Source organism: Planococcus citri, chromosome 4 (genome assembly GCF_950023065.1).
Source record: "Planococcus citri chromosome 4, ihPlaCitr1.1, whole genome shotgun sequence".
NCBI classification, from domain to species: Eukaryota; Metazoa; Arthropoda; class Insecta; order Hemiptera; family Pseudococcidae; genus Planococcus; species Planococcus citri.
In genome coordinates, this window is record NC_088680.1 from 170,299 (window position 1) to 195,060 (window position 24,762).

The 24,762-nt window shown below is 43.8% G+C and overlaps 3 protein-coding genes across 6 annotated transcripts in view; 2 read left to right on the forward strand and 1 right to left on the reverse strand.

The window, feature by feature from the left end:
* The first annotated feature begins 115 nt into the window (after positions 1-115).
* Positions 116-5,638, forward strand: LOC135845437 (solute carrier family 12 member 9). The gene is made up of 15 exons (XM_065363983.1): positions 116-901; positions 1,099-1,233; positions 1,332-1,466; positions 1,565-1,770; positions 1,867-2,068; positions 2,161-2,430; positions 2,543-2,750; positions 2,868-3,066; positions 3,358-3,603; positions 3,694-3,881; positions 3,987-4,142; positions 4,270-4,381; positions 4,481-4,639; positions 4,961-5,046; positions 5,118-5,638. The coding sequence occupies exons 1-15, from the start codon at positions 550-552 to the stop codon at positions 5,323-5,325; spliced, it is 2,862 nt and encodes a 953-aa protein (XP_065220055.1). The 5' UTR covers positions 116-549; the 3' UTR covers positions 5,326-5,638.
* Elp5 (Elongator complex protein 5) lies at positions 5,592-7,591 on the reverse strand. 3 transcript variants are annotated; one of them, XM_065364015.1, is made up of 7 exons: positions 7,398-7,591; positions 7,182-7,306; positions 6,876-7,076; positions 6,570-6,737; positions 6,310-6,473; positions 6,000-6,160; positions 5,592-5,907 (listed from the first exon to the last, which is right to left on the reverse strand). In XM_065364015.1, the coding sequence occupies exons 2-7, from the start codon at positions 7,234-7,236 to the stop codon at positions 5,793-5,795; spliced, it is 864 nt and encodes a 287-aa protein (XP_065220087.1). In that variant the 5' UTR covers positions 7,237-7,306; positions 7,398-7,591; the 3' UTR covers positions 5,592-5,792. The 3 variants fall into 3 exon arrangements, with proteins under 3 accessions (XP_065220087.1, XP_065220086.1, XP_065220085.1); XM_065364014.1 differs by having other exon boundaries at positions 7,182-7,316; XM_065364013.1 differs by having other exon boundaries at positions 7,182-7,591.
* A 290-nt stretch (positions 7,592-7,881) lies between these two features.
* The window catches only part of LOC135845434 (ubiquitin carboxyl-terminal hydrolase 48-like), a 54,232-nt gene continuing 37,351 nt past the window's right edge, over positions 7,882-24,762 (forward strand). The window contains exons 1-14 of one of the 2 annotated variants that reach the window (XM_065363978.1): positions 7,882-8,300; positions 8,458-8,664; positions 8,737-8,944; positions 9,049-9,164; positions 9,299-9,541; positions 9,755-9,912; positions 10,023-10,133; positions 10,233-10,468; positions 10,622-10,855; positions 10,969-11,132; positions 11,372-12,582; positions 12,666-12,790; positions 12,882-13,078; positions 23,975-24,082. In XM_065363978.1, the coding sequence (XP_065220050.1) occupies positions 8,161-8,300; positions 8,458-8,664; positions 8,737-8,944; positions 9,049-9,164; positions 9,299-9,541; positions 9,755-9,912; positions 10,023-10,133; positions 10,233-10,468; positions 10,622-10,855; positions 10,969-11,132; positions 11,372-12,582; positions 12,666-12,790; positions 12,882-13,078; positions 23,975-24,082 (3,458 nt within the window). In that variant the 5' untranslated portion in view covers positions 7,882-8,160. The remainder of the gene's footprint in view (positions 8,301-8,457; positions 8,665-8,736; positions 8,945-9,048; positions 9,165-9,298; positions 9,542-9,754; positions 9,913-10,022; positions 10,134-10,232; positions 10,469-10,621; positions 10,856-10,968; positions 11,133-11,371; positions 12,583-12,665; positions 12,791-12,881; positions 13,079-23,974; positions 24,083-24,762) is intronic. The other variant, XM_065363979.1, reaches the window with a different exon arrangement.

The following is a 24,762-nucleotide window of genomic DNA, read 5'->3' on the forward strand; positions in this document are numbered from 1 at the left end:
CGAGGACGCGACGAGATAAAATATGGTACGGGACGGACCGGACGGAACGAAACACAATCGGGTTATTAGGGTTATTTCGACGTTTGATAAAAAATCATATCACAAAAAACACAAATGAGCAAAATGTAAATAAACAAAGAAATAATCGATTAAACGATAATTACAGTTAATTAATTAGAGAAATAAACAGAATAGCGATCGTGTTTGTAGAATTAATCATCGATATATCATTAGTGATACTGTACTGACGCAGTGACGCGGTGGTTGAAGTTGAAGTGTTGGCGAATCAATCAGCGTGCATTGTTAGATGTTAGATGGATCGAGTGTTTTTTTGTTTTTCAACCAGTTGAATTTTGCTGCAGCTGCCTTTCTCGCCTCTCGGTTTACCGCCGTGTTGCGGACGTGGAACGTGCGTGAGGTGCCAATTATACGACGGAGACGCGGATCGGTCGCTGAAGAACAAAATCAAACCCAAATCAAAGAGAGCAGAACGGACACCGTTGTACGCTTTTGGGTACTGGTACAGGTGTAATGTGAAATGAAGTCAGCATGAGCACGATCGAAGCATTTACCAAGCGTACGCGCGATCTTTCCGCATACAGTATGGAAACAACGACCGCTGCAACGCCAGCGCAATCGGGTTCGGCGGTACTCGATACGCCATCGGACGTGGAAACTGCTGGCGGCGGCGGCGGCGGCGCGGTATTCGCCTCAGACCGGAGCGCCATTTCGCAGATTTTGAATTGGTTCAACAAGCACGATAGAAACGCTTTAAAACGCGACGGATATACCGAATTTGGTAGATTGAACGAAAATTGCGGCCGAACTCTCGGCACATTTGCGGGTGTTTTTAGTCCGGTTGCGTTATCCATGTTCAGCGCTTTGTTATTCTTACGGGTTGGTGAGTAATACGAACTGCGAACGACTCTGTACATACGAATCGTGTGCTATGCCATGCCATGCCATGCCATGTCATGTCGCCGTCGAGTGAATGGCTGCTCTCTTACTCGACACCTGGCCAGAGGCCACGCTCGATCTACGTGCGATTTATTCGACTAATGCCTTTCTACGCCATTTCAAGAGTGCTTCTGCTTGCAGGTTTCGTTGTCGGAAATGCCGGATTGCTGGTGACGCTTCTTCAGTTTGCCATCGCGTACGTTATAATTTACTGCACCGTTTCTTCAGTGTGCGCTGTTTCGACGAACGGCGAAATCCAAGGCGGCGGAGCTTATTGTATCCTTTTTTCTTGCCAATACATATGTAGGTACATACACACATACGTAACCAAACCTAACCTATGTTTTCCCTTGACTTTGCCGTCATGCCCGCAGTCATGATTAGTCGTACTCTAGGACCGGAGTTTGGCGGATCAATCGGCACGTTATTCTTTTTCGCAAATATCGTCAGCAGTGCGTTGTATACGGTCGGATTCGCCGAAGGATTGATCAACAATTTTGGACCGTCCGGTATGCGCGAGCGAAATTTATTCGTTTACCCGCTTAGCTGTTCGGCTCTTGATGGCGTAAAAAAATGAATTCGTTTGTCTGCCTGTCTGTCTGTCTAGGTTACCTCGTGGGAAAAGGTAACACGCTATTGCCGGACGGACGCTGGTGGTCGTTCTTGTACGCGTCCGGCGTCAACGCCACCAATTTGTTAATTTGCGTCATCGGCGCCAAGTTGTTTGCCAAGACTACCGTTTTCATATTCGTTACTACCACCTTGTGCATCGCGTCGTCCTTTTTCAGCTTCTTTAGCGTGCGCACGATGAACGTAAGTCGACGATTACTCGTTTACAGTACATACTCGTAACTACATACACCTACTGTTTTACGCGCACGCGCACGCTCACGCTGGTGTTTGTTTCAGGTTACCATTCCGGAGGCGAACACTTTCTATCAAAATACCACCGGTCTTTACAGCGCATTCAACGCCACCATGTTGCAAGATAATCTGTACCCGCAGTACGGAACAGATTACACATCTAACGGCGTCCAGGTTTCCTTTTCGTCCGTATTCGGTGTGTTGTTTAGCGGCGTTACGGGCATTATGGCCGGAGCCAATATGTCCGGTATGTACTCGTACTCGTACTCGCACCGTAGACCGTACATACGTACATACGAGTACGTTAGAGTGAATATCGTCTTCTTGTTTGTTTTGTAGGTGAACTAAAAAATCCTGGACACAGCATACCGAAAGGAACGTTTTCAGCGGTCACGTTCACATTCGTCATTTATGTGGCGCTGTCCGTTTTGTCGGCCTCGTCGTGTCAGCGATTTTTACTGCAAAACGATTATCTTTATTTGATGCCGATCAACATTTGGCCTCCGTTCATTACTATCGGCATTCTGACAGCTACGTTCTCCGCTAGTTTGAGCACGTTGATCGGATCGAGCCGCGTATTAGAAGCGTTGGCCAGAGATAACATTTTCGGTGAGTAGCGGACTAGCGGTCTTTATACGGCGGCGGCGGTCAAGTTTTTTCGCCTTCTGCCTTCTTCCTTCTCCCTTCTCATGGCGGTTTGGTCGATATTGCGCTTTTGTAGGCAACTACCTGAGCATCGTAACTCGTGGAACGTGGAAATCGAATCCGATTGTGGCGGTGATCATCGCGTGGTCGTTGGTGCAGTTGATGTTGTTGGTCGGATCGTTGAACACCATCGCTCAAATAAATTCTATATTGTTTTTGTTATCGTACTTCGCTTTGAATTTAGCTTGTTTAGGATTGGAATTGGCATCCGCGCCCAATTTCCGGTAAATATTTCTATACCTACAAACATATATGTAACCTATGTACCTACTACTCGTACGTATGTAGGTAATTGCGTGCGTATCGTATACCTATTACCTACCCTACTGTTTTGCGTTTAGGCCTGCATTCAAATTTTTCACTTGGTATTCGGCGGCGATCGGCCTGACTGGAAGTTGCGTTATGATGTTTGTAATCAACTCGTTCTACGCTTCTTCCAGTATCGGACTGTGTTTGGTCATCGTTTTGTTGCTGCACTTGTTTTCACCGGCTCGCACAGTCGCTTGGGGTTCGATATCGCAAGCGTTGATCTTTCATCAAGTTAGTACGACCACTTAACTTTACGCGTGTACATAATACGTACGAGTATCCGTATACACATACGTAACTTACTCGCTTCGCTTATCTACTGACTACCTATGTAGTATGTACACTGTACTTACTACTTAAAAACTAAAAGCTGCTCGTAAAATGAAACTATGTACTTCTACCATGTTGTTGTTGTTTTCATTTTGAAACTAAAACTACGCGCGTTTGCGCCTCAAATTCGACCAATTTCTTTAGCTGTATTTGTAATCGTTTAACGGTGCTTTCGTCATTTTCTCGGCGCAGGTTCGAAAATACTTACTGTTATTGGATTCGCGAAAAGATCACGTCAAATTTTGGAGACCGCAAATCTTATTGATGGTAAAGGATGCCCGCGCCGCTTGTCCTTTGATCGATTTTGTAAACGATTTGAAGAAAAGCGGATTATACGTTTTGGGACATGTGAAAGTTGTGCGAAATCACCTCAATTTAGAATACGATCCTATAGCTGACGAACATGCGGAATGGTTGGCTTTCATAGATGCGCTAAAAGTAAGCGCGCGCGCGAGCGGAAAATTATAGTACGTACCTGCGATTCGTTGTTTTGTATGTGAACCTCGTTTCGTTTGTGATACGCCTTAGGTAAAAGCGTTCGTCGAACTTACGGTTGCTGAAAGCATTCGCGAAGGTCTCATACACCTCATCAGACTGTCAGGAATGGGCGCCATGAAGCCGAATACCATTATTTTCGGATTTTACCATAATCCCGTTCTGCTATCGTCTCAACTTCACGACGGTACAGTCGCCGCTTTCGGCAGCAGTGGAGACAGGTGAGTGTGCGGCCTGCGGCGACCGATGTCGATGCTATTCGTACTCGGTCGTACTCGCTCGGTAGTGTTGGCACGATTAGTTACTCGTATGCCATATATTTTTAGGTCGGAGCCCGTTGAAACGGTTCGCGATTGCGAAACGCCACTTACCGAATTACTGCCCGACGATTACGTTCGCATGGTGAACGACGTTTTAAAGATAAAGAAGAACGTTTGTTTGTGTCGGTATTTCAATCGATTCGATAAACCATCCGCTATCAAGTGAGTTCGACGGCTGTACCTCTACCTATAACCTATATGTACATAGACATACCTTGTCTTCGCATTTAATCGTACATATGTATGTATTAATATATTCGTACTCGTGTCGCAATTCGCATTGGCGCAGGAATGCAAAGTATATCGACGTTTGGCCTGTGAATTCGTTTCAACCTACGGACGACGACGCGTTCGATACGACCAGCTTATTCATGTGCCAACTTGCCTGCATTTTAACAATGGTAACACCAGAACAATCGTCGCCGATTATACGTTGCTGTAGAGATGTACGAGTAGCCGAGTAAAAGCGATCTAACAGGTGGTAAATTCTCACGTTTTAGGTACAAGATTGGAAAAGCCTTCGCGTTCGGGTGTTTTTAAGCAGCGATGAAGGCGCAGACGATAGCGGTAGAAGTGAAACCGGCCAAGTCGACGACGAGAATTTAAATAAACTCAAGAGTTTGCTACATTCCTTGCGAATATTCGCCACCGTTAACAAAGTGAGTTACGGATGATCATTCGGTTCTTTTTTTTTTGACGGGGGGGGGGGGGGGGAGCACACTTTGGTTTTGGTTTATCGTAAAACGTCTGTATTCGTTGGTTGTTGGATCATCGTTCTCGAAAAGCAAAAAATTACCATTTGGCTCGTCGATTTATTTTGAAAGATTATCGTATTACGTAGTATTTAGCTATTTACCTACGCGGTACGCTTTGATGCAACAAAATGACGAAACCGTTTCACGCTTCAACATCCGAATACCGTCCGAGGTTGCGTTTTTATTTTTTTAAAGCCGCTGTCGTTTATCGATGTGTGATTTTAGGTGAAAGAATGGCCTAGCAATGCTTCCTCGTTGAGTCAATTTACATCGGATCGTTTGCCCGGAAACATCAAATCGTATTTCAAAAAGTACGTCATTTTTCTGGCAGATGATTAGGGATCGAAGAATAAACGAATAATGGTCGTCGTTCATTTTGCAGGGCTAACCAAGTAATTTTGAGCGAATGTAGTTCGACTGCCGTAGTTTTCATTTACCTTCCGGCGCCGTCCATTTCGCCGAATGAAGAAGACGAGTCTTACCGCAATTTCTCTAGAAATTATTTGAATTGTTTGACCGAATTAACTGACAATTTACCTCCTACGGTCATGGTTCACGGTACAAACGCCGTCACTTCGACCACATTATAACGGCACATCGTACGCCAGCTACCCTGCGAGCTGCGACCGCAAGCTAGACGCGTACAACGCGGTGCGGTGGTTAGCGATTCGCCGATATTATACATACCTATGATTTTTATTTTTTGTGATATATTATTTATTTTAGTCGACTTACCTAATACCTACCTACCTTTATTTTCAAAGCAACCCACTTTTATATGGGACCTATCTAATGTCTATTTTACATATTTTTGTAACTTTTCTTCCGCCCTATTTTCTACTATGAACTACCTACGTTTTCATTACTTCGAATATTTTTTTATTACATATTATGTACATTGTACTTTTTACTTATTGTACATTTCGTAGAAGACGATATCAGATTTTACGATTAGGTACGTGAATTTTTTAATTTTATCAAATCGACGTTTCAGACTTGAGTTGAGCGGGGTGTATTTTCAACCGTGGCGCAGTCTTAAAATTTCAACGTTCCATCTTTACACGAATTCTAAATCATTGTCGGGTTCTTCTTCATCCCAATCATCGTATTCGTCCGGATTATAATGTATTTTCGTCGCGGAGAACTCGCGATTGACGCTGCTATCGGAATGCCTAGGGAAAACAGAATACGTACGAGCGACGTCGACGTATGAAAATCGAGGAATAAAAAAAAAAGAAGAAGAATAACCACGACATTTACATACCTGACGTATGGTAATTGAACCGCATTCCTAGCTTCTTTCTCTTGGTCGGTTAAATCGAGTTTGAAGCTGCACAAATTATCTTCGACTAATTTTTCGACGCCAGTTTTTGCAACGTTCATTTTCTTGACTAGCGTTAAATCACCGTCGTTGTATTCCAACACCTGAAATCGTACGGCGTAGATTACGTATCGTACTCGTCGAGCTTTTCAACGCAGCTGCTACACGAGGCTGGCATCGGTTTTCGTACCACGTCGCGCCGTAGGTATGACTGACAACCGCAACCGCGGCGATTACCATTAGTCCGACTTACCTGTTTCGATATTCTGCCGCTAGACTTTTTGATTTTCATCGAAACCGTATCGTGGCTGGCGGTCAACCAAATGTTGGCTAAATATCGCAAATGTTTCGAGAAAGTAGCGGCATTACGGGAGCAACTGTCGTGTGTCGTGAGAAATAGCCGCGTACAACATCGACCTGAAAACGTAAAATGGTCGGCGAATAAAAAGATTCGCCTATTACGGTCGTAATAACGACGCGGCGAAACGATCGACGTACTGATAAGAAACTTACGCGCGTTTTTTTGCAACGAATAAATTTCACGAAGTATACCATCGATAGCGGCGAAATCATCCTCATTAATTAACGCCGACACGGAATCGATAATAAGCACGAGTTTTTTCGACGAAACGCCGATTTTTTGACGCAGCGATTGCGACTGCTCCGTCGCATTCGTTCTCGCTGCAATTCAAACGCAAAAGACGGAATATCACGGGGGTGAACGTGAACGTGAACGCGAACGCTTTTCAAACCATGCTACGCTTTCTACCAAGAAATACGTATATGTATAGCTACATATAGTATTTTTAGTTGACTCACTCGTCGCGTTGAAACACGAGGCTGGAAAACAATCGTGAAAGTGGTGACGCCGGCGGCTGCTGCTATCGTCGAGCTGCAGTTCTGCACGCAAGTCTTTAGAGCAAACGTTGTAACAAAACCAATGAATTTCTTCCCCTTGATCATCTTCCTGTTTGCCGATACATTCCTTTATCAGCAATAACCCTCGCAGCACCGTGTCAGCTGCGCAACAAGAAGCATCGTACATCGATTACATACGGCAAAATGCGAATAAACGACTACTACGGCTATTCGATACGTAATATACGTAATACACAGTTCACTTACATTGCACGCAGATCAAATTCGCATCGGATTGCCGGATCAATTCGGCGAATGACATGGCCGCTTACCTCTTACTATCCTATCTGGGAACGTGCGTATGCGGTAGCGGTAGAGGGTTGTGTAAAAACCTAAAAAGATCTACGATCGAATTAAGATCCAGATCATAGTTCACCGACTTTTTCTTGACGAAAATTAGCGATCAAATCACAAAATACCTACACCGCCAACAGTTCAACGCAATACGATTTCAATTTGCGAAGTAAACTATTCTCTTCTCTCCATCTCCAAGTGGGAAACGAATATTCCTCATTTCTTTCAATTTCAAATCTGAAGGCTGAAGATCTAAAACATTAATTTCTAAATTTAATTTTCCATTTTTCCATCATTCTCACATGTTCTTATCAATTCTTCATTCTTATCTCTCTAGTACCAATAACAATAACCAAAAACACTACCATAATTACTCGCTCATGTCATAGTCATGTCACAGGTCATGTATGACCTCGCGTCGGTGGGTTACGTTGCGGTTACGGGTCAAACGGGCTCGGCGTGGGCCGTGCGAATGATTTTAAATGGAACGGACATGCGACCGATTCGGTCTCACGGTAACGAATCAGGAACGAATATGCGAAACGAATGAACGATTGATTCCCGCGACGCGTTTCATTTGCGAAAAAAAGTGCGACGCGTCTTTCCACTTTCTTGCCACTTGAAAATTTTCGCTTTTCAGTTTTTTTCCGCTGGTATGCCGTTAGTGTACATGTACATTAATCAATGCGCGAAAAAATTATCGCTTCGAGATCGTATACTTTTCGGTATTTTTCAAGTTTTTCGTATGTCGTAGTCATCGATTGGAAAATTTGTACGTAAGTAGCTGGTTTTTTTCAGCATTTTTGCCGAGTCACCGTATCGCTGGCATTGGAGGAGCAGCAGCGTAAAGAAAACGTGCAGGCGAATTTTCAACGATGAATTGATTTCGTAAATGGCTCCAACGCGTAAAGAACAATTCGAGAAAAATGCTTGGTCGTGGGTGGAAAACTGCCATCCATCGCAAGTATCCGACGAACACGTGCAAACGGCTTACCGTATTAACCTTTCTCGATGTAAAATAGGAGCGTGCAGGTAAATGGCGATCGTATTCGTATCGCGCTTCGCGCGCAACGTACGATATGTACTATGTAGTTTGCGCTCGCCGATTTGGCGCGTAAACGTAGACGGCGCGATTGCCGGCTATTCATTCACGATTACGACGTTGTGCGTTGGGTTTTTCACTTTTCAGGCGTAATTGTAAGGGTAACCCATTCTGTCTATCGAGTCTCGGAGAACAAAAATGGCTGGGCAGTCACGAAGACGCTGCCGCCGATCACATATACGATCCGGAAAAAGAGCGCCGAAAACCGACTAGTTACGTCGGACTGAAAAATTTAGGCGCTACGTGCTACGTGAACAGCTTGTTGCAACTATGGTTCCACAATTTGAATTTTCGGTGAGTTTTTCGTTATTCGCGCCTCGTTTACAATTCGCTATTGGTGAAAACTTTTCGCGCTCATTCTCGTAGGAAAGCCATATTTATGTGGGATCCGTTGCAAGATCCGGAAGAGAAGCAAAACATCACCATTCTCGAAGAGAAATACATACCGTTGTCCGTGTTGGGACATCTGCAAGCTGTGTTCGCTCTGATGAGGTACGGTGAGCGACGATTCGTCGATCCGACCGATTTCATTTTATCGTTGAGATTGGATACGTCCATTCAGCAAGACGCTCAAGTGAGCAGCACATTTTATTTTCATCCCTACGTACTACCTACTCTCGGTATTTCGGCATTTCGGCATTTCAATCTCGTTTTCATTCGTGTATTGTTTGTTGGCAGGAATTCTCCAAACTTTTTCTTTCCAAATTGGAGACCACTTTGAGTTATCAGTCGGCGAAAGAAGTGAGAGATTTGATAAAAGATAATTTTTGCGGCGAATATTCGTACGTGACCAGGTTGGTACGACATCGACACCACATTACTTTGCTCGAATGTGCGATGCCGATGCGATGACTGATCGATCGGCGACGACCCCCAAATGCACCGGTAACGACTCGTGTGCTTTTCTGTTTTCCGTACGCGTATCTAGGTGTATGAAATGTAAAATGGAATCCAAACGTCCGTCGACATTTTACGAACTCGACCTCAATATCAAAGGACACAAAACTATTCAAGATTGCCTGAAAGAATTCATGAATATAGAAATGTTGGAAGGCGACGATAAGTACTTTTGCCAGATTTGCGGCGAAAAGCAAGACGCTCAACGATTCATATCGCTAACCGAACTGCCTCCTGTGTTGAATTTACAACTCATGCGTTTCGTTTTCGACAAGTGAGTCTTCAGTACAGTACAGTACAGTATAGTATACTCGTAGCATGGTATGGTATGTGTGGACGTAGAGTACCGTATGCCGCAACCGCCGCCGTACATTATTACACACGTATTCCAGACGTACTCGTGTACATGATTGCTGTTATTATTCGATGCGTACCTCTACCCACCTATTGTTTACTTTTTTCATATCGCATACGTTGTTGCGTGCAGGAATACGGGATACAAGAAGAAATTGAATACGTTCGTACAATTCCCAGACAAATTGAACATGAGCGAATTTTGTCCGAACGTTAAAGGCGATTTGGGCTACACTCTGAGCGCGGTTTTAGTGCACGGAGGAAGAAGCGCCAACTCGGGACACTACGTCGGTTAGTATACGTAACGTATTATAGTACGAGTAATTGACGTTTCGGTTTACCGTACTCGCTCCGAAGCCGAATCGGGCGCTAAATGAATTTTTTCTCATTTTTTGTCGCAGCTCATATTTGCGATAGCGAGAGCGGTACGTGGTACAAATTTAACGACGAATCGGTGGAGAAAATCGAAGGCAAGAAGTTGAAATTAGGAACCGAAGACGAATACGAAGGTAGTAGTTGCGCTTCATACCTAACCGTGGCATTCCGCGGTGATGCCTATTGCCTATGTATAATATGACGATGTTTCGTCGTTTTTTATGTATTTACCGCAGACGGCGGAAAGAAAATGAAACTACCTCGCGCTCCCAAAGGTTCTTACCACTCGCCGAATGCGTATATGTTGGTTTACACTCGCAACGACGTTGCGTCGACACCGCTGCGCGACGAAGCTAGCAAGAGCGACGTGGTCGATACAGTCGAGTGCGTTTTACCGCCGCATCTGCAAAATTTCGTCAGCGATCAAAATCTGCAATTCCAGAATTGGGTGACGGATGTTCAAAAAAATAACGTAAGCGCCTTTACTTATTCGTTTTCGTCGTTCTTTCTGTCTGTCTGTCTGTCTGGCTGTCTGTCAGTCTAGTCAGCCAGACGGTCGTGTTTGTGTAATTTTATCGCATGTGCTCGAATACCGAAATTTGATGGTTGGCTGTATGTTTTGAAGGATATGGCGCTCGGACGAAATCACTTTCAGCAGTTGGAAATGGCGACCAACATAACCTTACTATCGGCCGAATCGGGGTTGGAGAATTTAGAAGCGATACCGACGTGCTGGTTGACGAGCTGGTTGTCCGATCCGGACCTCGATGGCGCCGTTGACAACGAAAAGTATCGCTGCTGTCACGGCAAACTGGATCCGAACCAAGTGTCCAACGTCAAATATGTCAACGCGGAAATGGTACGCCCGTGATTTCTTCGCCCGGAATAGTTTCGGCGCTAATGCTGGCCCGCCTAATTTCCCCCGTTTTCAAATTTTTATTCGCGCGCGTTATTTATTTTTTTTTTGCGTAGGCTGACAAACTGTTTGATAAGTACGGCGGCGAACTGAGATTCAAATACGGCGATTTTCTGTGTCACGATTGCGTGGTCGCGAAATGTTTGAAAATTCGCGTGAAAAATCAAATGCAACACGAATCCAAAATCATCTCGAACAAGCTGAAAAGCAAACCCGGCGAGTAAGTAACGACGAAGTGACCGACAGACGGAACGGCTCGGCTTGTACGGAGGCGTTCGTTCGGTACGATCACCGCGAAATGACTGCGAGCGGTCGCCGATGCGAGGCTTCTTTGATCGTAATCGGTGCCGGTGGTCGACTGTATCCGTACGATCGTTGGTTATTGCCGTTTAGCGGTTATTTTTTCTTCTTTTTTTTTATTATACGTATCGACGACGCTTCGTTTTTCTTTTTTTCCAGTTTGGAGACCGGTTACTGGGTTGGCAAGGTTTCGTTGCGTAGCTGGCGACGTATGGCGATGGAAAATTTGGAAAACGGTATATTCGATCGCCATCGCGTCGAATTATTGCTGAACGATACTAACGGCAACGCCAGCGCCGGCGCCAGCCGAGGGATGTGCAATGCCGCTACATCTACGGTTTCGTGTAAAACCGAAGAAAACTTTCAATCCGTTACCGGTGGAAGCGAGTACGCGGCTGCACAGCTCGGCCTCGCTAACGGTCGGTCCGACTGCGAGAATAGCAACTGTCGGCCGATTGGCGACGCCGGTTCCAAGTCGGACGTTGTATCGCGACGACGAGTTATTTCCAAATTAGAAGAGTGTTATTCGTTGGCTGCCGCTAATAAAGACGATCCGTTTCTGCGCGAGTTATGCGAGCCTTTGGAAACTATTTTAGATAGCGTCGATGACGAGACGAAGCGCAACCTCGAAGCTGGGGCGACGACAACCCCCACCACCACCACCACTGCGGCCGCCACTGCTGCAACTGCCGCGGTATCTTCGTACAACGGAGCTTTTTATAATTTTCTACAAAATCGCGACAAATCGCTGCAAACCAACTCGGCAAATGGCGGTATCGCCGAAATGGAGCGCACTACGAAGCTCGGCGGCGGCGGAAACGATTCGTTGTCGGCATTTTGCGAAGCTGGTGGCGACGATGGTAGTGGGAGCGGCGGCGGAGGCGATGGTGGCAGCAGCGACGCCGACGCCGAAGGCGACGATCGCCCTTACCATCGCAGTCATCGTCGCAACGATAACGGCCGCGATCGCGACGATCGCGGTTATTACGAACACGATGACGACGACGATGAGGACGGCGGCGGCGATGGCGACGACGACGACGACGACGCTGACGCTGACGAGGACGATGAAAACGAAGTGACACGACACTCGGACACGGATGATCATCGGCGTCTACGTCGACGCGGTCGTAGTCGTCATTCGGAGCATTCGCCCGCGCAGCGTGCCGCTAATTACGGCGCTAATACGATCGAAAATGACCAACACCGCGACGCGATCGAAGCGTCGGCGATGGCGGCGCATCGAATCGACGAATTGCAAGCCAGGCTGAACGGTGACGCCGCAGCGTTGGTGAAATGCGACGTCGATAACGAAGACGACGCTTCTAATTCGGGATCAAAATTTAACGACGATCTGCTTTGTTTTCACGGTAATTCGACGGTTACGTACGTTGGTTTGCTATTTTCGTTTTTTTCCCTCTCTTTTTTCAAAAGTTTCGTTGTTTTTGCGCAGGCAATTTGTGCGTCGAAGAAAACAACCGAAGACTAGTCTCGGAAGAGGTTTGGCGCTTGTTGAAGAAATATTTTCCTAGCACCAACGAATTCACATTGCTGAGTCAGCCTTGCGGGCTGTGTAAGGTAAATACACGCGCCGCGTACATTTGACCCGAAAACTAAAGGTGGCAAGGTGGCGATGTAACTCTCATCTTCTTCTTCTTCTTTTTTTAAGAGTATCGCCTCGGAGGCGGAAGTAGCCAAAGATATGTACAAAACGGAAGCCGTTAATCAGAAAGAATCGCTGAATGACTTGTACTTGGATCGTAATAGGCCGCTGCTCGATTATCGCCACCCCGTAGACGCTGACGTTGAGAACGTTTTCTATATTATCAATAAAGAATTTATAAATTCGTGGCGCAAATTTATCAGGTAAGAAAATGTCGATTCGTTCGTAGCGGGCGACTAACGTTGCCGGAGTTATTTTATTTATTGATTTATTAATTTTTTGTTGGGCGGGGGGGGGGTGTTGAAGCAGACTAAGCCTATCTTTCTCATCTTCTTAAGCGCCCTTCGGCTAATCTGCGGCAAGGTGACTGATGAAAGAAATGGGAGGGTGGCTATTTTTGAATTTATTTCACTTTTTTCGCGGAATGCCGTAACGAATGAATTGTTTACTGCTTCGAACATAAGTCGTTTCCCTCTCCATTCGACCAGGCCACGTTGAATTTTTTTTTCAAGATTTCAATAAGAAATTCAATTTTTGTCGGCTGGGTTTCCGTTCGAGGCGCTTTTCTTCAGTTACCATCGTGCTTGTACCCTCGTACATACGAAATTTCGCAGATGTTAAGTAATGATTTTTATCGGTGTATTTTTTAAAATTCGCTTTGTTTTTGTTTGTTTTCGTATATCTGCGTTCTGCGCGTTTTCCGTCTCATTTCGAATTGATAGATAGGTGTTAACGTCGCCTCAAACCCAGGCGCGACATTATTGGTAACTTTCACGCTAGTGAAGTCGATATTACCTACTATTATTTTAGTCAAACGCGTACTCGAAGTATTTTTTTAATTTTTTTTTTCGAATCGTCGAATCTTATTTTTAAGAAATCGTAAGGTACATACAAACGAATGTGCGGGCTGAAACGCATCCAACACCAATTTCAATACTCGTCGTCCATCTTCGATAAATTTATCCGCGCGTCCGCGTATTTATTTCGATACTTTTGTTTCGACGATACGTGGAAATGCCGCAGCTGGTCGAAAAAACGCGTTCGAGGTGTCCGTTTGGAAATCGACTCGAATGTGCGTGGAAAATTCGTTCGAAGAGGTCGAGAATTAGGCAAAACTCGCGTTTTGGCTGGCCAAATTGATTTCTACGCCTCGCAGAGAAATGGAAAATTGCGCCGGTGGTTGCGGATGCGGATGCGGAATGGTTGAAAATTATTAGATGTGGTTCGGGGGAGTTGATACTGATCGTATTAGTGTCTGTAGGTAGACGCCGGACGGTAGAGGTACTAAGTAATAGTACCTACGTAAGTTGCACAATTTTCACCCAACTAGTAGGAAATAACGAATTTTTGAAATGGAAAAACTTTTAAGTAATTTTGCGCAGTTGTGAAATTTTCGGTTATAGGGAGGGGGATGCTAGGTAGACCATTAGACCATTCTGTTTCCAAAAATGACGATTACAGCCTGACCAGTGACTGGGTGCGATCTGATGCGAATGCCAGTGTGAATGAGTAAAACCGTCGAATCGGCTCGCTTCTCGTAGCGGTAGCGCAGATAATTTCAAATTTGAAAAATGACTCGTATCGACAATCGACATTGGTAATTCGCAAGTTACGTAATTTAAGCCGAAGCGGTGATACGCTTGTTTCTGTCTTTAAGTAGGTATCTGCCTGCCGCCTGCATCGGTATGTGTCTGCAACCCTTCTTGCCTTGCCATGCCATGCCATGCCACTGCCAGCGTGTGTGCTGTGGGTGTAGTAAGAGTAAGACTAGTAATAGTAGAAAGTACATACTCGAATATTTGTTGTAGTCTTGTCTTGTGGTGGTGATGATGGTGGTGGTGGTGGTGGTGGTGGTGGTGCCGATACTGATACCGATGCGAATGCGGGATGCGAACGCTACCGAAACCGTATAACATGACACACCACCCCCAGCCATCCAATCCACGCGTCGTCGATATATATCGTTCATTGGGTATGGACGAGACGGGATGGGACGAGTTGGGTTCGTTTTTCCTTTCGTACTCGTACTCTCGTAGTCGTATTATAAAGCTAAAGCGCAAAGCGGTGATTTTGAGTTATGAGTAAAATACACCCTTTCTCATCTTTTAAACTGGCTGCGACCGAGGAAACATTTGCCCCAGTGATTTAGATACATAAATCACACGTTAAAGTTGTGGCGTGTTGGTCGCAGTCGCTCGCGTCTCGTTTCGTTTCGTTTGTCCCCTTATTACTCGTATCATCGTCTTCGTCTTCGTCGTCGTCGTCGTCGTCTTGCACTATAGTACATACTATATATGTACATACATACATTTTCTTATCATTGCTGATTGCGCAGCATCTTGCGTTAGAGAAAATATTTAATCTGCATTTTCTTTTAGCCGATCGTCTCGCTGTTGTCCATTTGCTCCTCGGCGACCCTTTTTTTCTTCGTCCTTGTTTTATTTTAATAAAATATATTCGTTCCCAACAGCAAACCCTTTATAAGCGGTGCGGCGTAGTGTGTGTATGTGTAATACGAGTATATGTAGTACGTACTACGTAGCTATGCTATAGCTACGTTTACGACTGTACGTGTACGTCTATGTACGGCTGTACGCTGACGAGCTGTTAGCCATCGCTGCACTCGGCACTCGTAAATAAACACCGAGTGTCTGCTGCCAGTGCTGCCTAGTGCCTTGTGCCTGATCAATTCGATCGGATCGGGATCGAGTTCGATTTTTTGCCCGTTTCTGTGTGAAACGTGATTTTGGCATAAATTTTGCTGGCTACGCGAAATCCACACCCGCAATGAATACGGATTACAGAATTACGCGGACAATTTTTCACAAAAAGTTTCTTCGCTTTTGAGGGTTGTGAAATTGTCAACAAATCGGTGTACGAGTATTTCAACTTGTACCGGTGTATCTGTATATGACTGTATTATTCTAAAGATCGTGTTTTCATTTTTTCTCAAAATAGTAAATATGCGAGTTTCAATGTGGTCAAATTGGTCTCGGAATAATTTCAAACCTTCAACTTTTAGAGATCTGACATCTACGATTTACTTCACAGCTTCCCGATACTTTGAATTTCTCGAATCTTATTCACGATTCAGGTACTACGAGTAGACGAGTACCTTCAAAAGCCGAAACAATTCGATAAACTACTCGTACATACGTAGATGTACATTCGGTGGTTCCAATAATACCTCGACAATAATGTTTTACGGACACTTGAAATTATTTTTAAACGCGATTGTTTTCGAAAATAAAGTGAAAGCGACCGCCACTTCCCCCTCCCCCTCCCCCTCCCCCTCCCCCACTCCCCTCTTCGATCAAAAAAATTGGCTGAGAATCGTTCTAGTTTCAGTAGGTATTTCTATCAACGAATTAACCAATTCGTTTCTAGTTGTTCTGACCTTGGACCGGAAAGATGGCGAATAATGGAGATCGCGATGACTAGGTTTAAGGGATCGGGTTTTTATTGAAAATAATCGCATCCCTGAACAGGAGTACTTGACAACGTGATTTTGCGGATGCAATGTGGTTGCTAAGTAAGTAGGTAGTAGGTACTAAGTAGTTGACAGGTGTACTCGTGTAGGTGGAATGCGAATGCGAATGCGAATGCGAATGAGAATGCCTAATGCTTTATTATGTTTAGGCCTGTATGATGCGAGAGATGAGGCACGTGTGTCTGTGTGTACGGCGCGGCGTACGGTAAATACTAAATAGAGATGGAGAGTGACAAGGCAGAATAGCGACACGACACGGCCCGGCCCGGCCGCGCTGCTGTGGTCGTTAGTGAAGATTTTTTTCACCAATATGTACGAGAATGGAGACACGGAGACGTCGGTCGTTAAGGCGGCCTAAAATTAAAAGGACTAATTTGTCAACGTTTTAAGCTCGCATGAAAATCACGCTCGTGCGACCTGGGGCCATGGCATGGCATGGCATGGAATGGCGTAGCGAAGCAGCTGCAGCCGCAGCCGTAGCGGCCGCGGATATGATGTACATAAAAGCCAAAAGCTTGATGTATATACGGTAACGCGGCGCTTGGCTCTTATAACGATACAAAAAATGTTTAGCGCCTAGTCAACCCTAAGAACCGACGACCGTAATCTTTTTAATTTAAATCGTTTTCGCAAACCTTACCGCCACCGCCACCGCCACCGGCATCGCTCCTCGCTCCTTTCTAAAAAGTGACAGACTATAATAGGACGAGTACGAGTACGAGTACGAGTATGTATACGTATTACGTACACAAAATATACGGATACACGACGAGCTGTGACGTTGCTGGCCTGGCTTATTCTTGCCACTTACCGTGCAACCCCTTTGCCGCTACTGCTACCGTTACCGTTACCATTACCATTGTTTACGTTCGCGTCGTCCTGCCTCCTGTGCTTGTGCTTGTGTCTTTAGCGCTTTACAAATTTCATCCAGCAGCACATGTATCTCGTATCGTATCGTATCGTATCTGATCTGATCTGCGGCGTGTTACACCCGCATTGCCATAGCCGTAGCCGTAGCCGTAGCCTGCACATAATGTGCTACGTTACATCGCTTTATCGTACTTTACTAATGTTTACGTATTTAACTACCTTACTTGCCATATTCCTATAGGTATTTGTATTTTAGCGCCGACTTTACTCGAGGGCTCGGTGGTGGTTGCTCTCTTTTGTCTTCGGGACGCGGACGCGGACGTAGACTGGGATGGCCCTTAACTATACATATCTGCTTACGAGAATGAGATGAGACTTTTTTTTCGAATTTCATCGCTCCCAATAGCTGAATTGAATTATTTGTAAACTCGTACGTACATATTCTTCAAAAAATGAAATGCTGAAAATTTCAGCTCGAAAGATCGAATGGTGAATTAAAAGCAATTTTTCTTCTTTTTCAGTAAGTAGGTATAGGTACTAGGTATACCGGTCCGAGTATTTTTCGAAAATACAGGGTGTCCACAAGCCTGGAAAACCTGGAAAACCTGGAAAAGTCAGGGAATTTTGTAATTTTCACGCAAAATCCCTGGAATTTTGAAAAAACGATCAATTGCAAATTTTGGATGAGGACCTGTGATGAAAGAAAAACATTATTTTTTACTTCTCGAAACACAAATTTTCAAAAGCTTTTGCCCTCGCTCCGCTCGGGCTTGTTTTCTTTTTTTTTTTCACAGCAAGATGAACATTTCTTGATAATAAAAATCAAGTTTTAAAACCAAAAAGTGAACTCCTCACAGAAAAACCATTGTTTTTATGCATCTCGAAATGCAAATTTATAAGAGCTTTCGCCCTCGCTTGAGCCTGTTCTGTTTTCTTTGTCAAATTCAACTTCCTTCGAAAAAAGTATCATTCAAATTCTGAAATTTTAAAAGCCAAAAAAAACTACTTATTGTCCCCACATGAAAAACCCTCGTTTTTATGCCTCTCGAAATGCAAATTTTTAGAAGCTTTCGCTCGAGCCTGTTCTCTTTTCTTTTTCAAAAGTAACTTTTCTTTCAAAAAAACATCATTCCAATATTGAAATTTAAGAAACGAAAAAATAAACTCTTCGCATTAAAAAAAAAACTCGTTTTTAGGCATCTCGAAATGAAAATTTTCTAAAGTTCTAGCCCTCGCTTCGCTCGGGCCTCCAAAAATCCGAAAAACAGAAGAAAAATTTTCATAAGTCGTACGAATATTGTATCAATTGGCCAAAATTGATGCGTGTTTTATTTATTTATTTTTAATTTAAAAAGTTAATAATCGAAGTTTAGCTGTTGTTTTATATCCGAAGAAGTATTCAATTCGAAGAGAAGCTTATGAAATAGAATTACACCCCCTCTCCCCAAAATTTCTTTTTAATCAAAGTGTGGGGTAAGCCTAGAAAATAAAAAAAAATGGTCTGGAAAAATGGAAACATTGGTCTGGAAAACCTGGAAAAGTCAGGGTGCCCACTCATTTCCAGAAATGAGTGGGCACCCTGAAATAGTACCTACGGATCTACGTAATGTACTATTACATCGTACTTACCACGCGTTCACCTCTACCTACCTATCCACCCCCACCCCACCCCACCACACCCCACCACCATACGACCTTACTATCTAGGTACTCTCGTATGGTGGACGCACCAGCGAATGTACATAACTACATACGTATTTTACGATCAAGCGTTTCTTTTCATCTCTTTTTTTCTTTCCTCGCGTTTTATGTACAACTAGCGTAGCCTATTCGCTTCTTTTGTGAAATTCTTATCGAATTGTCGGCGAGACAAAGCCTCATCATCGCTGAAGTAAGAGTAAGAGCCTTGGATAAAGATGGTATGGCGGCACTTGGAGGAAAAAAATTGAAATTTGGGGTATAGGGGTTTTTTAATGCGCCGAACGAACACGATTTTGAAGGTATTTTTACTCAAAACCCTAGGGGAGGGGGTAAAAACTCAAAATTTTGAAAATTTTCATGTGGGATGTCTAAATGTAGGTTTTTTGATGCGCTGAACACGATTTTGAAGGTATTTTCGCTCAAAACCTCAAAGGGGAGGAGGGGGAGGGGGTAAAAACTTTAAATTTTGAAAATTTTCACGTGGGGTGTCTAAATGTAGGTTTTTTAATGCGCTGAACACGATTTTGAATGTATTTTCACTCAAAATCCCTAAAGGAAGGTAGGGGAGGGGGTAAAAACTCAAAATTTTGCGGCATCGGCAGCGTCGAACTGATGTTGGAAATTGTGTTCTTTTTCGATGTCGTCGTATCGAGATTTGTCCAATTTTAGCAAAGATACCGAGTACAGACAGACGGACGGACAGACCGATTGGATAGTGGTAGTGGTCCCAAGTAGCCTACCCGCGTAACGCTTAACCGCTTTTGACGAGGAAGGGGTCGCGTCGCGGGCCGAGTAACTACCCGCAGTGCAGTGCAGTGCAGTCCTGCACCTGCGATGTCAAATGATGGTAAATCAAAGTGAAATTGCGAGCAGAGCCGAGAATGGTTTGCGTAAGAAAAATTGCCGATAGACCTCTCTCGGAACGTAGCAAAAAATATTGAAAGAAACGTACGTACAGCGTCCGATGAGCGATGAGCGATGAACGATGGCCGATGGCCGATTCTAAAAGCTCGCGAGGACGCCACGCCGCAAGTGCCAACACGCGCTCCTGTATTGAGAAACGACACTTACGAGTATAAGTGATACTTAATACGTAGGTATGCCGAAAAATGCTCCTCATAATACGAGTACCTCTACCTACGTAGACGTACAATGATGTTTGTTTATGTATATTGTATAGGTAGGTGCGGGCGCCGCCTTCGGTAGCCCTTATTTTGGACGCGATGGCGATGGCGACGGCGACGGCGACGCGTCTGCTGCAAATTACCCGTCTCTAATTAAGTGTGAATTATTAATTACAACCAGCGGTCGAGAAGACGTCATTTGGGTACGCGCGCTTATTGTACTCGCGGTCGCATGACAATGACTTTGCAAGTTGCGAAAGCTTCAAGACGTACGGTACGACGTGCGAAATTGTTGGTTGATTGTTGACGATGCCCCCGCCCCCGCCCCCGCCCTTTACTTACCCTATACTGGGCGGCGGGCCACGTTCCACGTCTCTTCAGCGTAACGCCATCGTCATCGACATGTACGTCTCCCTTTTACCCCTTTTTAACCCCTGCGACCTGCACCGACCATTCGCACTTTACCATACCTTTGTAATATCTGATAATTAGGTACAACGCGACGACGACGACGACTACGATGATGAAACTCGCATAAAAGGTGACCGCTACCGCTACCGTAACCGTAACCGTAATGCGATTTGAAAAATACGTACGAATTTTTAGAAAATACACGAGTAGTTGTGTTTTTCTGATCCTGATGACGCAAATTTTTAATACGAAATTGGCGATCGCGATCTGCACCCCAAAGGTACCTGGGCATTTGCATGGAAGTGAGAACCAGCCAACTACCGAACTACGTACGACCGACGACAGCGACAGCGACCGCGACCGCCCTGGCAGGGCCGGGCCCGAATGCGTATTTTTGATTAATTGCCTAACCTTCTGTTTCTCGCCTTCTCGCCTTTGGGTTGCGAACGCGGACGCGGACGCGGTGTATAAGCTGCTTCTTACGAAAGTCGGTGTCGGTGTCGGTGTTGGTGTTTGTATATGACACTTGACTCGCTAACATCTATTATTCTGCACTCTTGGCGTCCGCTTCCGACCTCTATTGTGTTTTGTGTTGGTTCCTTCAAAGTGACAACATTACTCGTACATTAGATAAACATTGGCCTCGCGCCTGCCTCCTTCGCCTCTCCCTCACGCTCCTTTCTTTCCTCTACTTTTTTTGTTTTGTTTTTTTTTTTTTTTTGCTTCTTTTTTCTTCTCTGTTTAGGATCGCTTACGCTTACGCTTACCCTTTTCGCTTCGCTTCGCCGTAACTATAACGCATCGTCTATCGTACTCGTACATACTCGTATATATGTATATGACATATCGCGCAGAACGCAAGAAACGCATTTCGTATTTCGTTTCCTTTTCTTTCCGCGGCACGCTACGATAGGATAAGACAATTTTGTGTCTGCTGTGCTGCGCTATGGCTGCGGGCTGCGGCTGCGGCTGTGAAAATTTCCCCTCATTTTTATTTACTTACTACTCGTAAAGCGACAATGACATGGACTCGAGTTGGGCAAGAGTCTGTAGTTGAAGTTACTACGTGTACGTGAACGTAGTAGTACGTACGAATAATGTATGTAGGGTAAATGTGCCTAAGTTTGCGCACCTAATTTTCAAACAGTCACTACTTATTATGAAAAGGAGCTAGAATATTGAAATTTGTACAGAAGGTTCTTCAAACATTTGGCTATGATTTGCGCCAGAAATAAAATTTTTAATCGATTTAGTTTTTGATATTTTGACCAAAAACTAAAAAAAGTCAAATGCGCAAACTTAGGAATATGCCTTCCTAAGATTGCGCATTCACCTTCCCAAGATTGTGCACCAGTGAAAAACATAGAAATTCGTCAATATTGTTTAATTTATGATGAAAGCAAACAAAATGTCTCACACGAACGTGCATTTGAAACTTCTGAGTGAACCACACTGGAAATGCGCTCATATCTGGAATTTCCAGCATTACACCCATTTCTCCCTAGCTTTTGACAAGGAGTAAACTCGATATACGTATATAAGGTGTCATTTCATTCAAATGAATTGAATTCTTAATGAAAATTTCAAAAAGTATCATTATTAGTCTAGAAAAGTAGCAAAAAATAAAAATCGCAATCTTAGGCACAGGGGTGTTTTTTTAAAAATTGAAAAATTGAAACCTAATTAAAGCAGAAAACACTTGAAATATGTGCTTGTTATAATCCCCAGACAATGACGAATCTAAAAATAGCTTATTTAGATTTCTACTGCCATTTCCATAAAAATTGTCGCGTGCCACTTTTATTGGAAAAATTATAAAAAATTTTGAAAAAAAAAGTTTTTTGCTCGTCAGTTGGCAACACTTGGTGCTACCATCACCAAAAATCGTTAGGTATGGTCATTTTAATTTTTCTTTCAAGTAAAGGTGGTATCAAATGTTGTAACTCTCACTGGTTCTGAGAAATCGTCACTGCGCAATCTTAGGAAGCGCGCAAACTTAGGCACATTTACCATACTTATGTAGTTACGCTGCGCTGTAGCGAATAGTCTACGAGTACATCACTGAATTTTCCTTCCCCTCTGTCGGATGCTCTCTTCATTAGTTACAAATACGCTGCGCCTAGGTGTAAATGTATCTTTTGAACGTGTTAACTTAAGCCCCGAGCCTATATTCATTGAACCGAGGCTGTAGGAGTGTAGGCCTACGAGTAGTTGCTGGTTGCAGTTGCTCTCGACTCTTTATTCTACTCGTATCTTACTTGAATTGCGAAATGAAAATTTGATGGCCTTTCGAGTAGGGAAAATTACGCGACTTTTCGGCATAATACGAGTAGACGAGTACGTTACGTACCACTAACCGCTAACCGCTAACCATACTACCTACGAGTCTATAAGTTACTACATACATACATTTACATACATACGAGGCCACTAGAATCAAATGTCTACTTCTCCGTTTTCCAACATTTTGAGAAAAACGCAAAACGCAAAAAACCTCGCTAGCATTTATCGTAACATACTCGTACTCGTACTCGTAAAATACCGAGGTAATACGTCTAATATTTTCGTACCAACGCGACGTGCGACGTGCCGATAGTGACCCACATGTTTGTTTTACCCTACGCGACACGCGTTGCCGTAAGACTTCCTGGGCAGTTTCAAGTTTGGACAAGTATAAAGTTTTGTCTCGAACCGTACACTTTTTACATCGTTTTAGGGCACTTCCATCAAAAATTTTTCTAGTACGAGTAATATGGTGCTAAAAGTTGAAGAAAGCTAGGAAAGTTTGAGAAATTAAAATACGAGTAATATCGCATTTTTAGACCAAACATTCGTTTGGAAATCGAAATACTTGATTTTCCTTTTTTTTTCCAAAGTAAAAAAAATTAACTTTTATTATAATAAAAATGAAAGGTGTTTTTTGGGGGAAGGGTCCTCGCTTACTGAATTTACTCGTATTCAATTTCGAGCCTAATTTCAAGACATAACACTCTAGTCTTTCATTCAATTTCCACCAGGTTCGTTTGTAAACTCGACTTGTCCATTAAAAAAGTACCAACACTTTTGATTCTAACCCCCAACTTTACACACTTGCTCGCACAAAATTCAAATTTTCACATTTTCATCGGATGTGGCGCATGTTGTACGTACTCGTATGTAGTATACCAAACCATGCTTGACTCATTTTCGAAAAAAAGTGGAGAAGTAGACGTTTGATTCTAGTGACCTCATTAACCACAATAGGTATACTATATACCTAACTCGTACTGTCGGTTTTTTTTGTGATGTAGTGTAGGAGGGGGAGGGGGAGGGGGAGGTTATCCGATCATCGGACGATGTTGTTTCGAAAATACACGTCTCGGCTGTTGGTCAATTACTCGTATGTAGTTAGGCGTAGGTGTAGGCGTAATTTAAATTTACTAGTAATTTTAACGCGAGTAGGTACTAGGTACACGTGTATAAATATTGTACTAATTGATTGCGTTGGTGTTTGATGTTTGCAGGGAAAATGGAAAAAAGGAACCGCCGTACTCGATTAAAAATCAGTCTTGGTTGCTGTGCGCCGACCATTCCAAGTTATTGTACGATTTAAACCAACGGATACCGAATACGTAAGTACTGCATAGAATTACATACATATTACATACCTATAACTCGAGTAGTAAAAGTAGTAAGTAGATCTAGGTACAGGTAGATACTAGATAGGTAGTACTCTGCGTTCGAATATAATATACGAGTATTTGTACCTACTCGTATCGTACTCTTACTCTTTTCTACCCTGCTCGCCGCTCGCCCGCATCCGGCTAGCTGCATTCTTTGCTCCGATGATTGATTGATTGATTGATTGCGTAAATTTATATCGCATCGCCGTAATTGAGAAAAAAGTATTTCTAAAAATTACGTACTTGGAATTTGTCGGAAAGTTTCGGACGAATCGTTGCCGAGTTAAAATTTCATCGAAATACGAGTACGAGTACGTACACGCTCGTAGGGACATGTATCTGATGGCCGATGGGCCGATGGGAAACCGGCCAAGGTTTTATATACGATTATGTTAGAAATGTCATGAAAACAGAAACGTGTCTGTCTGTAAAAAAGTGAGTGTAACGTATGTACCTACATATTATATGTATTATTGTTTTTGTTGGTTTTGCCACCTATGAAAGTTGACCTGGGCCTGGGGGAGACGTGCATCTGAGTCATTTTTCCGCCGCTGGGCTATACGTGGAGAATACGACGCGACGCGAGGAAGGGTTACTACGTAATGCGTAATGCGTAATGCGAAACAAAG